Raw genomic sequence first — 14,670 nt, 5'->3', positions numbered from 1 at the left:
TAATTGTAATTTTATGATTTAATATTTTTTTATATTTTTATGATTTTGTCTTTTGTCTTTTTTTGTGTGTTATTTTTAAGTTGTTTTAATATTGTTTTTAAGTTTTTTTGTTGATATTTAATTAGTCTAATGAATTTTTTCCAAGATTTAAAAAAAAAAAATAGATCTTTGTAATTATCAGACTTTAAAGATAGTATTTTTAAAAAATAAAATAAGTAATTTAAAAAAAAAAAAAAAAAGAACGGTACAAAAGTAAAAGTAAAAAAAAAACAAAAACAAAAATAATCGTGTATTTAAGAAAAAATCTAAAAATATAAAAAAAAAAAAAGGGAAAGAAAAAGAGATCGGCCTTACCAAAATATTAGAAGAAAAGGCATGTGACTGGTTACAGGGGAAAAGAAGAAGAAAAAGGATGGTGTGTGAAACTTCTTCCTGTGTCTTACCCTATTCAGGGAGATATACGTGTAGTTGTAGAGAAAATAATTGTTTCTGAAAAAAACACGGAGGAGCAGAATTTTAAGACCAGATACCAACCATTCAATAAACGATGTCGTTTTCTCAGATCCGATCCACCTGAATGCAGCAGCAGCAGCAGCAGCTCTGATCCAAAATTTTACGCCCCAAAACGATAATGTCAGCCTCTCAAACCCTAGGCGGCTCATCCCGGTGCGGCCGAGTCATCGGTCCTTCTCTCGACAAGATCATCAAGAACGCCGCATGGCGTAAGCACTCCCACCTCGTCTCCACCTGTAAATCGGTCCTTGACAAACTCGACTCGCTTTCCGATTCCGATCTTAGCACCGCCTCGCCTCTATTAGGTTTGTCTCTTTCCGAAGCCGAATTTGTCCTCCAACCTCTTTTTCTTGCCCTTGACGCTGCCTATGCCAAGGTCGCTGAGCCAGCTCTTGAATGCGCTTTCAAGCTATTCTCCTTTGGCCTCGTCCGTGGCGAGATTGATAGTGCTGATCCTAACAATCTCATTTTCAAGATGGTTGAGGCCGTTTGTAAGTCTGGTGGCCTTGGGGAAGAGGCGATCGAGCTCGCCGTGCTTCGGGTTCTGCTTTCCGCGGTTCGATCTCCATGCGTTATGATCCGTGGTGACTGTTTGGTGAATATGGTTAGGACTTGTTATAACGTATATCTTGGAGGACTCAATGGCACTAATCAGATCTGTGCTAAGTCGGTTCTGGCTCAGATTATGGTAATTGTCTTTACCAGAGTTGAGGAGGACTCCATGAACGTTGCCGTTAGGAGGATTTCCGTGAACGAATTGCTTGAATTTACTGATAAGAATTTGAATGAAGGGAGTTCCATCCAGTACTGCCAGAACTTCATTAATGAGGTTATAGATGCAAGTGAAGGGGTTCCTGCTATTAGCCATTCGGTGGAGAACTCCTCTCACAAATTGCAAAATGGCAATGGTTCTGCGTCTGAAGCAGATGGAAAAGAAGGCCAATCTGGAGAGATCGAATCAAATGAGGGAGCTGAATCAAGTGGCAGTAAGATCAGGGAGGATGGGTTTCTCCTGTTCAAGAATTTGTGTAAGTTGTCAATGAAATTCTCATCGCCTGAACACCCAGACGATCAAATTCTCTTGAGGGGGAAAATATTGTCTTTGGAGCTGCTAAACGTAGTCATGGACAATGGGGGACCGATTTGGCGCACCAATGAGAGGCAAGTGATTCTGTCTGTTGCTTATGCCGTCTTTTAAATTTTGATAAATGTATGAGAAACAATAATGAATAGAGTATATGACAGCTGATTTTCGTGTTGAACTATCTCATATAGTACCTTTTGCTCTCAAGACATGTAGGCACTTATTTATGTGGTGCTTGCATTTGGATTTTTATTGAAGCCTCAAACTAGTTTTGATGTTAATATTAGTTTTACGAAGTTCTGGGAATTGCCTTTGGGATGGAGAAGTTAAACCATGTTATTTTGCAGCTTTATACCCAATTACCGTTCTTTAATTTTAATAATGTCAAGATATTATAGGTTTGTAAGCATGCTTTACCTGCATCCTAGTTTCTAACAAACTATTTTTGAAGTCTAATAGTTTTTTCTTGGTGTTACAGGTTTCTTAATGCCATCAAGCAGTTACTGTGCTTATCATTGCTGAAAAACAGTGCATTATCGGTTATGGCCATTTTCCAACTCCAGTGCTCTATTTTCATAAACTTTTTGTCAAAATTCAGATCGGGATTGAAAGCAGAGATTGGTATCTTCTTTCCCATGCTAGTCCTCCGGGTGCTTGAGAATGTTCTCCAGCCTAGTTTCCTGCAGAAAATGACCGTCTTAAACCTATTGGAGAAAATATCTCAGGATTCACAGATCATGATAGATATCTTTGTCAACTATGACTGTGATATGGATTCTCCAAACATCTTTGAAAGGTATTACACTTTGCTATATATTTTTACTTTCACCCCATTAACTATCTGATGTCATTATAACTGCTTCCTTAAAACTGAAAAACATTCTGGTAGTCAGTCATTCTCACCTTGTAGATGTCTGGGTTTTGTGGTCTCTCTGCAAGTGAAGTTAATATAGATTAGATTTTAAATGTGTTTTTAGCAAATTTCATAGGAATTTGAAACAATATTAGTGGTAAAAAACTTTTACTTTATAACTTATGATGGAAAAGGTTAGATTAGGATTCATTTTTGGCTCTTGTTTTCTCTTCCAGGTACAAATTTTAATATTACTATGGATTTTGATACACACTAGTATCCGAAGATAGGCTAGGATAGAATCTTTATTGAAACCAACACTGAGTTACAAAACTTCCAAGTCTTCGAGACACTTGGATATCTCCCAAAGAGTTACCTCTTACACTAATTCACAAATAATCAGATGCTCCTTACAAAATAAGGTGGCTGAGTATTTGTAGGTTGAGCCATGCAATTATATTCTAAGACAAATAAATATCCATTCACAACTAATACAACTCAGCCAATTAGAAATAACATACGTGACAGCTAGGCTTAATATGTTCTTCACTAATAAAGTTTGATGTTGCAGAAATGTTTCTTCACACATCTGATTCTATGTTGGAGCCTAGGATCCATCACATTTATCAAATCCCCGTTCTGTCTATCACAGGCACACATATCACTGTAAATGCATATAAAAAACACTATTAATCAAAATGTCAAAAGTTGAATGAACTTTAAGCCTCTTGCATTGTTATTCTTTTTTCAGCATTTTGCTTTAGTAAAATGTATTAAAACCCTTATAATTCCATCAGATACTTGCAGGATTGTCAATGGCCTTCTGAAAACTGCTTTAGGACCACCTTCTGGGTCAACTACGACATTGTCGCCTGCACAGGATATCACCTTTCGGCATGAATCTGTTAAGTGCTTGGTAGGTATAGTTAAATCAATGGGAGCTTGGATGGACCAACAACTGAGACTGGGAGACTCATATCTCCCCAAGAGTCACGAGAGTGATGCTTCAGTCGAGAATCATTTGACTCAAAATGGAGAAGAAGGATCTGTTTCGGATTATGAATTACATGCAGAAGTAAATTCTGAACATTCAGATGCTACCACCCTTGAACAACGTCGTGCTTATAAAATTGAAATGCAGGTTAGAGGGTACTTCTTTTCTTCTCATGTTATGCTGCCATTGAATTTTTATGAATTTATAACAACCAAGTTGTTAATAAATGGCTGTTGCTAAGTTTTCATGACAATTTTTCTTAGTCTGGTTGGTCTTATTTGAGCACATTTTTTTGGTATTACTTTGATTTGTTATGGTACTTCTTATGTCTTCGTATTCTGTGTAGTGACAACTTTACTGGGTTCAATGCAGAAAGGTATCTCATTATTCAATAGGAAGCCTTCAAAGGGGATTGAGTTCTTGATAAATGTAAAAAAAATTGGTAGTTCAGCAGAGGATGTGGCTTTGTTTCTGAAGAACACTAATGGCTTGAATGAAACAATGATCGGTGACTATTTGGGCGAGAGAGATGAATTTCCTCTGAAAGTTATGCATGCCTATGTGGATTCCTTTAATTTTAAAGGGATAGATTTCGGTGAAGCAATAAGGTTTTTCCTGCGCGGGTTCAGGTTGCCTGGAGAGGCACAAAAGATCGATCGCATCATGGAGAAGTTTGCCGAACGGTATTGTAAATGCAATCCAAATTCATTTACCAGTGCAGATACAGCTTATGTTCTTGCTTACTCTGTGATTTTGCTCAACACAGATGCCCATAATAGCATGGTGAAAGATAAGGTTTGTTTTCCTGTTCATTATATTTATACAACATTTATATCTGAAATTTAAAAAATTCGAGAGTTGCTTATTCTTTGTGTAGGTGTAAAATTGGTTGAGTCGACTTGTTTACTAGGGGAAAAAACTATCTTAAATTGATATATACATATACAGTTTCAACCTTGTATAATTTTTTTTATTGTTATACTTATTTCTCTCTTAATAAAAATTGATTACTGTATCATTCTTATAAATAGAGTCAAAATTGGATTTGAATGTCTTCTTACTCAAACTAAGCACTGGAGAGTTTTTCAGATGACAAAGGCTGACTTTTTTCGAAACAACCGAGGGATTGATGATGGAAAGGATTTACCTGAAGAGTATCTTGGCTCCATTTATGATCAAATTGTTAAAAATGAAATTAGGATGAATGCTAATTCTTCTGAACCACCAAGCAAGCAGGCAAATAGTTTTAATAAATTATTAGGTTTTGACGGTATCCTCAATCTAGTAACTTGGAAGCAGACTGAAGAAAAGGCTTTGGGTGCAAATGGGCTTCTTATAAAGCACATTCAGGAGCAATTCAAAGCAAAGTCAGGAAAATCAGAGTAAGCTAAATTGCTAAGCACCACAAAATTTCAATTTATATTCTCTGCTTATGCAGAGCACCACTATTAAGTTGCGAGTGGGTGTTGTTTTGCACAACCTATCCTAAGCAAAGTAGAAGAAAATAGAATATTGTATCTTTTGTATGGGTACTAGACTTGGTTGCATCATATGGACGTTCAATTAATGATAGACAGGTTTTACCCAGTTGGCCCTAATTAGGATTAATGCTACAGAATTGACTTTTTACTTTTTGTTGTTGCAGCTCTGTATATCATGCTGTTACAGATGTCGCTATATTAAGGTTTATGGTGGAGGTTTGCTGGGGTCCTATGCTGGCTGCATTTAGTGTGACTCTCGACCAAAGTGATGATAGAGTTGCTACTTCTCAATGCTTGCTGGGATTTCGACATGCTGTTCATGTTACTGCAGTTATGTGCATGCAGACACAGCGTGATGCTTTTGTTACATCCATGGCCAAGTTTACTAATCTCCATTGTGCTGCAGACATGAAGCAAAAAAATGTTGATGCTGTGAAGGTTAGTGCATGTTTAAGTATCAAAATAAAGTAGAATATTGCTACCCGCACAAAGTCATGGAAAATGCCAATGCTCTTCAAGGATAGCAGATAAAGTATTAAATTGTTCACATGTGGCTGTACGTATTTCAGCTGCACTGCCAATTTGATGGATTATTATGAATGAATAGTAGCAAGTCTTTATGATTTAGTCGTATGATGTTTTAACATTTAAAAGAAAAGAGCAGGCTTATAGTCGTTAAAATGAAAAATTGTTAGGGCAATTGATAACTTTGGTGCATTTTACTGTGAGCGTGTGTGTGCACTGGTGGTTTTAATATATATTATATTGATATATATATATATATATATATAGATAGATATAAGAAATGAGGCTAAAGTATTATTATAGGTTGATAATAAGATTACAACCAAAACAATTTGGAAGGAACAATAATCCACCCCAAACAAACTAATCATAAACACAACCCCCTTGAAAGCATAAAGATCAGAAAGAACAAACTCAGACAGGGGCAAACTACAACAAATACTCACATTCTCTCAACAGATCAGAAAAAGAAAAAGGTTTAAATTCTTATGCACTTTTGAGCCAAACTACAATTCAGAATCTGATCCTTTCCTATAAAGAATCAAAAGAAGTTGCCTGTCTTACAAAAATCCTGTCATTTCTTTCCGCCAAACTGCCAACATCGTAACTACCCTCACATCACTGTGCCATAGTAGTTTCCTCTTTATTACCATGTGTGTTTTTCAAGCAATTCCATGTAAAATGCCCTACATTACTTCTGCTGACATTTTTTTTCTGCAGGCAATAATCTTAATTGCCATTGAAGATGGCAATTATCTGCAGGAAGCATGGGATCACATTTTAACATGTCTCTCTCGAATTGAACATCTGCAACTGTTGGGAGAGGGTGCACCAACTGATGCATCCTTTCTGACTGGATCTAATATTGAAACTGAAGAAAAATTATCAAAGTCAATGGGTTTTCCATCTCTAAAGAAAAAAGGAACTATTCAAAATCGAGCCGTGGTGGCTGTGGTTCGTGGCGGATCATATGATAGCACCAGTATTGGAGGCAGTACTCCTGGATTGGTAACACCAGTTCAGATAAATAATTTTATTTCCAACTTGAATTTGTTGGATCAAATTGGCAACTTCGAGTTGAATCATGTATTTGCTAATAGCCAAAGGTTGAATAGTGAAGCAATAGTGGCTTTTGTCAAGGCTCTATGCAAAGTGGCCATTTCAGAATTGCAGTCTCCCACAGATCCTCGTGTATTTAGCCTCACAAAGCTAGTTGAAATAGCGTAAGATTTTGTACCTCTGTCTGTCTCTATTGCATATTTTCTTTAGGGGGATCTTTTGGTATGGGTGTATTGATTAAATCAAAATGTTTGTGAGATGTCTATAATCATTGAATTGTTTCTTTTGCAGGCATTACAATATGAACCGCATCAGATTAGTATGGTCTCGCATATGGAATGTTCTCTCTGACTTTTTTGTTTCAGTTGGCTTATCTGAAAATCTCTCAGTTGCAATATTTGTAATGGATTCGTTGCGTCAGCTTGCAATGAAATTCTTGGAACGTGAGGAACTGGCAAATTACAATTTCCAAAATGAATTTCTGAGACCATTTGTGATTGTTATGCAAAAAAGTAGCTCTGGGGAGATTAGGGAGTTGATAATTCGCTGCATATCACAAATGATCCTTAGTCGTGTCAGTAATGTGAAATCTGGCTGGAAAAGTGTTTTTATGGTATGCATGTCTTTCACCCGTGAATTTATGTTTGATAAGATTTTTATGAGGAATATCCTTTTTGATGAAGTGACTTGCCTCATTAAAAGGTTAAAATTACATATGCTTGCATATTCTGTTCTTGCATCTTGCTGTGTAAGTCTAGTATGACTTAGTGTAGCTCCTTTTACAAGTGCCTTGCCTTTTTGTGGTGTGCTCAAATTTCAAAATTAAGTTATTTTTTCACTCATTATTACTTTGGAAATCACGGTTAACTTTCTCTCTACTTTGCATGTTATGAGATCTGTTGGATTTTGTTATAGTTCTCAGTGATTTCTGTAGAAAAAAAATGTTGAGTGCTGTTGATTTGCAAGATATAAGTTACAAATAAGCAATTTTACATTGAAAATGTCGTGTGCCTCATTTCCTGCTGCTCTTTCATCAGATATTCACAGCTGCTGCTGCTGATGAGAGGAAGAATATAGTCTTATTGGCCTTTGAGACAATGGAAAAAATAGTGCGAGAATACTTCCCATATATAACTGAGACAGAAATATTGACCTTCACTGACTGTGTCAAATGTCTCATAACCTTCACAACTAGCAGATTCACCAGTGATGTTAGCCTCAATGCTATTGCATTTCTTCGGTACTGTGCGGTCAAACTTGCAGAAGGAGCGCTTGTTTCCAATGACAAGAATGTGGTTGAGGGTATGACTCCAGAACTGACCAAGAATGCTTCAGATGCAGACACTTTCAGTGACAAAGATGATAACATGTCCTTTTGGGTTCCTTTGCTGACAGGTGACATATTTATTCCTACTTCTGCCTTTTATTTATAGCAAACGCTTCTATTAGAGTATGCTACTATGTCTTAAGCACATTCATGTATAAATCTTTATCTGTTGATCTCCTTCTGGAAAGGGTAATTCCACGTATTGTTTCACAACATGCACACCGTGTTGCTGTTTCAGGGTTGTCAAAACTCACATCTGATCCTAGGTCAGCCATCAGGAAGAGTTCTTTGGAAGTTCTATTTAACATCCTAAAGGATCATGGTCATCTTTTCTCATCTCAATTTTGGACTGGTGTTTTCAGTTCTGTTGTTTTCCCCATATTTGATTCTGTAACTGATAAGAAAGATTCAGTGAAAGATGACCGAAATTCATCCGCTTCAAGATCGTCCCACTTGGAAGGCAGTATGTGGGATTCTGAAACTTCTTCCATTGCAGCAGAATGTCTAATCGACCTATTTGTCAGTTTCTTTGATATAGTGAGGTCTCAACTCCCTGGTGTGGTGTCAATATTCACTGGTTTCTTAAGAAGTCCTGTTCAGGGTCCAGCTAGCACTGGGTATGCAGCAATGGTACGCCTGTCAGACGATCTAGGCAGCAGGCTTTTAGAAAATGAATGGAGGGAAATTTTTCTAGCTCTGAAGGAGGTAACCACATCTACAGTGCCTGGACTTATGAAGGTCTTAAGAAGCATGGATAGCATCGATGTGCCTGGCATTTCTCCATCTTCTAACAATGACATGGAAATGTCCGATCAGGAGTTAACAAATGATGATCTTGAGGAAGATAATCTCCAAACGGCAGCATATGTAGTTTCAAGAATAAAGAGTCATATTTCAATGCAGCTTCTCATTGTACAGGTTCGCTTCCTCCCCAACATTTCTATTTCCCTCTTGTGCACAATCATATATTTTTCTTGAAGTATTTGCACAATTGTATATTGGGTTTTCTTCAGTCTCTCTCTCCCTCTTGGCACAACGTTGTTTTAAGTATGTCTTTGGCTTACATTTATATATTCAGGTCTCTATTAATGGCGAGTCCTAATCGACACCAAGAGTAATATATTACTATATGCATAATTTTGGATTCAATTACAGAAATATCAATCATAAACCTTCTCTTCTATTTTAGGTCGTTACTGATCTGCAAAGGACGCACCTGCAGTCCTCATCAGTGGCCAACACATCAATTGTTCTCGAAATTCTTTCTTCTATTACCACACACGCCCACCAATTGAATTTAGAAATAATGCTGCAAAAGAAGCTGCAAAGAGTATGCTCCATCCTGGAGCTCACCCCTCCACCAATAGTCCATTTCGAAAATGAGTCGTATCAGAACTACCTCAACTACCTCCAAAACTTACTGAACAATTCATCTCTGTGTGAAGAGATCAACCTCGAAGCCGAACTTGTTTCAGTGTGCGAAAAAATATTGCATATCTATGTCAGTTGTACTGGATCTCTTTCTTCTCCTCAGCAGCAGCAGCAAGAGAAACGAGCCAATCAGCCTGTTCTTCACTGGATTCTCCCATTGGGTTCGGCAAAAAAGGAAGAACTGGCAGCCAGGAGTTCGTTAGTTGTGTTAGCCTTACGGGTATTGAGTGGCTTGGAAAGAGAGTCGTTTAAGAGACACGTGTCACAATTCTTTCCATTGTTGGTAGATCTGGTAAGGAGTGAACACAGTTCTGGAGAAGTTCAGCGTGTACTAGGCGACATGTTCCAATCATGTATAGGCCCTATTATAATTGAATGATTCATTTTAATATTTTGTGAAGATATATATTACTCACCCAAGTGCCCATCATCGTCATCAAATCTCTATTTTCAGCTTTTCTTCACCATCAGCTGGTCCATGAGAGCTTGAAGCTATAGCCAAATTATTAGTAATTTTTTTTTGGTTGAGAGTATCAATTTCTTGGATTTTCCCTCATTTAAAAAAAAAATTGTATGAGCTAAATATTCTAATAACATAGATCAGAGAAGAGAAGTGTTCCACATACAAAGAGTGCCTCGATTTCTGAGGCTCCTCTTCTCAAAAAGTTTTCACACAATTTGTAGTTTTGACTTTTTGAATATAAAGATATGATTAATTAAATGTATTTTACATTTAGTGCATGTTAACACACAATAACAGCTATTGGATTTCGTAAATTCCAACTTAATATATTCATTACGGAAAATCTCTTCCTTGTCTTTATGTTCTAATTATTCATTTTGTCACCTACCAAGTAATTAAATGCTTTTAGAGATTAGAATGACATATCTTTTGAAAAAGCTTAAACACTTGATTACTTACTAAATCTAAATTCTTCACAGAAATTGAAAACATCATTTTATTATTTTCTTCATATTCTCATATTAAAATAACTAACCAATTACAAAATTTTATTTTCCAATCATCAATTTTTAAACTATTTATCAACTTGTTATCTTCAAGTTAAAAAATAATCAATCCCTAATCATTTTAGGCTGATTTTAAGAAATAAATTTATATATGATTAGTAAATTCACAGTGTGGTGCCGGGCATTAGTAAATAGTTTAGCCTTTTTAGCATTATTCTTTATAAATGTTTCAAAATCATTTTATGTCCTTTTGTTGAAACTCAAAAAAAAAAAAAAAAAGAACTAATAATAAAAGAAATTGGAGTTTTTATGAAACTTTAAATATAAATTTCTTATTGTTATCCCCAAAAATTGGAGATCGATGACGTGGCAATAGAGGTGACAAGTGGCAGTGCATGATCCGTAAATGACACGTTAATAGTCAATATATATATTGGCTCATCAGAGTTGTGATAAAGTGATCTGGCTTAGGAGTGACCCAGTGCATCAATGAAGAGTTTTGACTGCTTGAGAAGTGTCATGACCGACCAAGAATGACCTTGCATCCGACCAGTCATGACCTTGCTGCCCAGGAATGACATTGCATCCGACCAGTCATGACCTTGTCTGCCCAGGAATGACTTTGTCTGCTCAGGCATGACTTTGTCTGCCCAGGCATGAACTTGGCCGATCGGCCATGCACATGTCCGACCAGCTAGGGGCATGTCTGCCCAGACAAGAACCTTGTCTGCCCAGGCATGACCTTGCCTGCCTAGGCATGAACTTGGCCGATCGGTCATGCACATGTCCGACCAGCTAAGTGCATGACTGCCCAGTCAAGTGCATGACTGCCCAGACAAGAGGCGTGTCTGCCTAGTGAAGGTGTGTTCGACCAGATTGAACGTGATATGGATCAACTAGATAGAGCATGACTACGTCAAGATTCCCAGAACGGCTTCAACAAGAACTGGTCTTGGCAAACGCGGGAATCTCTCATTTATCCCACAAATATAGTGTACTGTTATATTTTGAATATTTGTTGTAATTTAAATAAAAGGTGAATAATAAAATATCCCGATTATGGGGATATCATCTGTGCGATCTTAAGCCTATATATACAAGGCTTATGGCATCAGAAAATGACTTTTGACTTTTTGAAAATTTTGGATCCGAATTTTCTAGAGAGAGAAAGTACTTGTATTTGAGAGAAATTCTTGTATTATTTTAATTTGCACTGAAGAAACTCAGTTGACTCAGGTTCATCTGATCTTGAGTGCAGATCTATAATCACAACTCTAAGTGGATTAGGCTATTACCAACATATTGGGGCTGAACCACTATAAAAATTTCGTGTGTTATTTACTTTCTTTTAAAAATCGTCTGTGTCGTTTATTTTCTCTTGAATGTTTTATCGTTTTTGACGTTCTCACGTTGTTGGCCAAAAACGCGGTCAACACTTATCTTATTGTTGACGCCGTTTTTCGTCAATAGTGAAAGGAGAGCACGTAAACAATAATTGATAATGACCAATTACAATATGACAATGCAAACACACGATTTTTACGTGGTTCAACAGTTAAATCTGCCTAGTCCACGAGTCTCTGTTATTAAACTCAAGATTATCTCTGAAAATTCTTCAGAGTTTTCTCTCAAGGTTCCAAATTTCGGTCCATTACAATGGTGCATGACCTCTCTATTTATAGAGAAGGCTGCAGAATACTATCCCACATATTTTGGGTAGTTACTCTTTTTGTGTAAATAAAATAAATGGCTTTAAATGCCTATAATCAAATATAAAAGGAAACGTCCCCTGAAGACCAGGGGACGTATAACTGACCAAATAATATCCCACGATTCTAGGGGATTTACAGTAATAAATGAGGATTACATCTCGTATGGACAACACTTATAGATATTCAAGGTTTTTATCATATATCTCCAAGGCCTTAGCTTCCCAGGTTTCTCGTCAGCTTTCGAGCTAGAGACATCTCCCGAGGTCACATGGCTTTCGAGATCGTATGTGCGCCGAGCTCGGGACCCCTGATCTGAGGTCATCCCTGAGGATGGATGCGTCTCCGGAGCTACCTCTCAAGATCATGAACACTTCGAGGTCGTCTATGTCTTGCAGGCTCGATATTTAGTCCTGGAGCATACTCTAAACCTTACGAGTCCAATTGTTTGTGAATCCAACTTTTGAGGTCACATTTAACATAGCTCGAAATCTGGGTATAACATTTTGCCCCCTCAAAAGTATTTGTTCGAATCCTAAGAGAAGGAAACTTTTGAACTACTTTCTTTGAGAACTGTACCGTCATACACTTTTGAAAATGGACACGCGTCAGCTGGGTATTGCTCATTTTTGGTACTTGAGTACCTTGGAAGCATGCCCACGAACATCCGTCTGCCACCTTTTCGGCGCCATCTTGTCACTGACCCCTGACCGTTGGATTTTACAAGGATTTCGTTCAACGTCTCGGATTAACTCCCTTTTTTCATCTATATATTTGAGACCCCATTCATCATCTTCTTCTTTATTTTCGTTCACCAGGAGCAAGAAAAGAAGAAAAAACGAAACCAGAGACCATCCTATAAAGTTTCCATTCTGTGCATGTTTTCTCAGCCAAAGAAACAAAGAAACCCTAGTTTGTTCGAGTCTGTGAGTTCTTATTTGCAACCTCTCCTTCAATCAACGATCTCTCTGCAAACGCCATTATTGTGTAAGTATGCAATCTTTATTTTTCATTTTGTTAGCTTTTGTTCATGATGTTCTTACTGTGTATGTGTATGTACTAGTTTACATCCTTAGCATAATATGATAGGAGGTTTCTATCCGATAGGCTCTTGGCCTTTTTTTTTTTTTAGACTCCCAACACAGAATTTACATCGCTGGTTCATATCCAGTTTTGATGTTTGAGCATGATTACTGTTTTCTGGGTTTTAAAATTTTAAGAGACGTTTCTTGTGCACCAAGATTTCGGGTAAAAAACATGGGCCTTGACAAATGCACGAAACCCAAGGCTGCCTTTTCTGGTTAACCGCCACTCTTTTTTCCCTTGATCTTCGGGATTTAAAAAAAAAAAAAAATATCCACTCTCCTTCCTTTCTCGTGGAACGCACGTCCTGACTCTTTAATAAGGGCCTTAATATATAGCTTGTTTTGTTCCTAAACCCTGAGCTCGTAACTTCGAGCTCGCAACTCTTGCATGCATGGCCCTCACCATTTTTTCTTTCTCGCTAGATGTCACAGAATCTGGAAAGACGATGGGGGTCGTTGCTGGCAATCCCTTACGAGCCAAAATCTCCGAGCCCAAAATCGCTGTTCGCCCAGAATCAACGTCGGATAAGAGAATACGAGCTTGCGCGCGAGCAGGAGGACATTCGAGCTCATTACTGCCGCCAGATAGACGAGGTCATAGAGGGGAAGAGGAGAGTTCTTTGGGAGGCCCTCTATCCGGAATCCAATTTAGGACCTAGGCCGATTCCCCTCGACCCTGCACTAAAGGTCACTGTCGCATACCATCCAGGAGAGCTCCAATTTTCACTAATGGGGGAACCTTCTTCCTCGCAGCCGAGGAGAGAAATGTTTGAGACCGAGCACTATTGGAGCTCGGTTACCACAACTAGTCAGATAACTGAAATCCTGGCTTTCCACGGCCTCAGCCTGTCAGGCTCCTTGAAATGTCGAGCTCCGGTCGACCATGAACGAAGCTGTTTCGCCCCTGAGGGCCATGACGCCAGGTTGAAGTACGCGGCGTGGAGCCAGGAACACATGAGGGCGGGAGCACTGTTGCCCTTGAAGTCTTTTTTCAAGGACTTCACAGATTTCGTTGGGTTGGCCCCGTTCCAACTCAACACCATTTCTTACAGGTTTCTGTCTGCCCTGAGGTCCTTATACCACGAGATGGGGTGGAAAGGACCTTCGCCTCAAGAGATTTTATATCTCTTTTGTCTGAAAAGTAACCCCTCCCGAGCTCGGGGAGGGGATGGCTTTTATTATCTCTCGAGCTATCCCAAGGAGAAGAAGGTCTTTGAAGATCTTCCCAATCATCCGCTTGATTTCAAAAGGGCCTTCTTCTGGACAGACGATCTATCCTCATCTCAACACTACTCGTTCAGGCGGATTCGTAAGTATTCTCGTTATCTTTATTTCTGTGCTCGAGATTTTAGCTCTTAGATCCGTACTTAGTAGAAATATGTCTTGTCTTTCAGCCAATTTTCAGCGTCCCACTCCTGACGAGACAATGAAGGAGCATAGAGAGACCCTGCTCCAACTCCCCCATGGCAGGAGGTCTCTATTATACCTTTTACACGAGGATAGGCTCCGAAAGTGCGGACTTTTGGGGGAGGGCCAGTCCACCTTTGACTGGTCCAATAAAAAATATGAGCACTGGGAGGAGGTGCCCCTGCCCACAGGCGCCCTTCCTCCGAGGAGAGAGACGAGGCCACCACTTCCAG

The 14,670-nt window shown here is 38.4% G+C and overlaps 1 protein-coding gene across 2 annotated transcripts; it reads left to right on the top strand.

Moving 5' to 3' along the window:
• Positions 1 to 340: 340 nt before the first annotated feature.
• On the top strand, positions 341 to 10,003 carry LOC133786801 (brefeldin A-inhibited guanine nucleotide-exchange protein 1). 2 transcript variants are annotated; one of them, XM_062225501.1, is made up of 11 exons: positions 341 to 1,674; positions 2,076 to 2,393; positions 3,258 to 3,591; positions 3,817 to 4,239; positions 4,534 to 4,826; positions 5,090 to 5,363; positions 6,171 to 6,673; positions 6,801 to 7,122; positions 7,547 to 7,904; positions 8,075 to 8,754; positions 9,026 to 10,003. In XM_062225501.1, the coding sequence occupies exons 1-11, from the start codon at positions 632 to 634 to the stop codon at positions 9,644 to 9,646; spliced, it is 5,169 nt and encodes a 1,722-aa protein (XP_062081485.1). In that variant the 5' UTR covers positions 341 to 631; the 3' UTR covers positions 9,647 to 10,003. The 2 variants fall into 2 exon arrangements, with proteins under 2 accessions (XP_062081485.1, XP_062081486.1); XM_062225502.1 differs by lacking the exon at positions 341 to 1,674 and having other exon boundaries at positions 2,158 to 2,393; positions 3,248 to 3,591.
• The last annotated feature ends 4,667 nt before the right edge of the window (positions 10,004 to 14,670 follow it).

This window comes from Humulus lupulus, chromosome 1 (genome assembly GCF_963169125.1).
Source record: "Humulus lupulus chromosome 1, drHumLupu1.1, whole genome shotgun sequence".
Classification (NCBI taxonomy): Eukaryota; Viridiplantae; Streptophyta; class Magnoliopsida; order Rosales; family Cannabaceae; genus Humulus; species Humulus lupulus.
The sequence above is the reverse complement of the archived record's forward strand: the minus strand, read 5'-3'. Positions and strand labels throughout refer to the sequence as shown.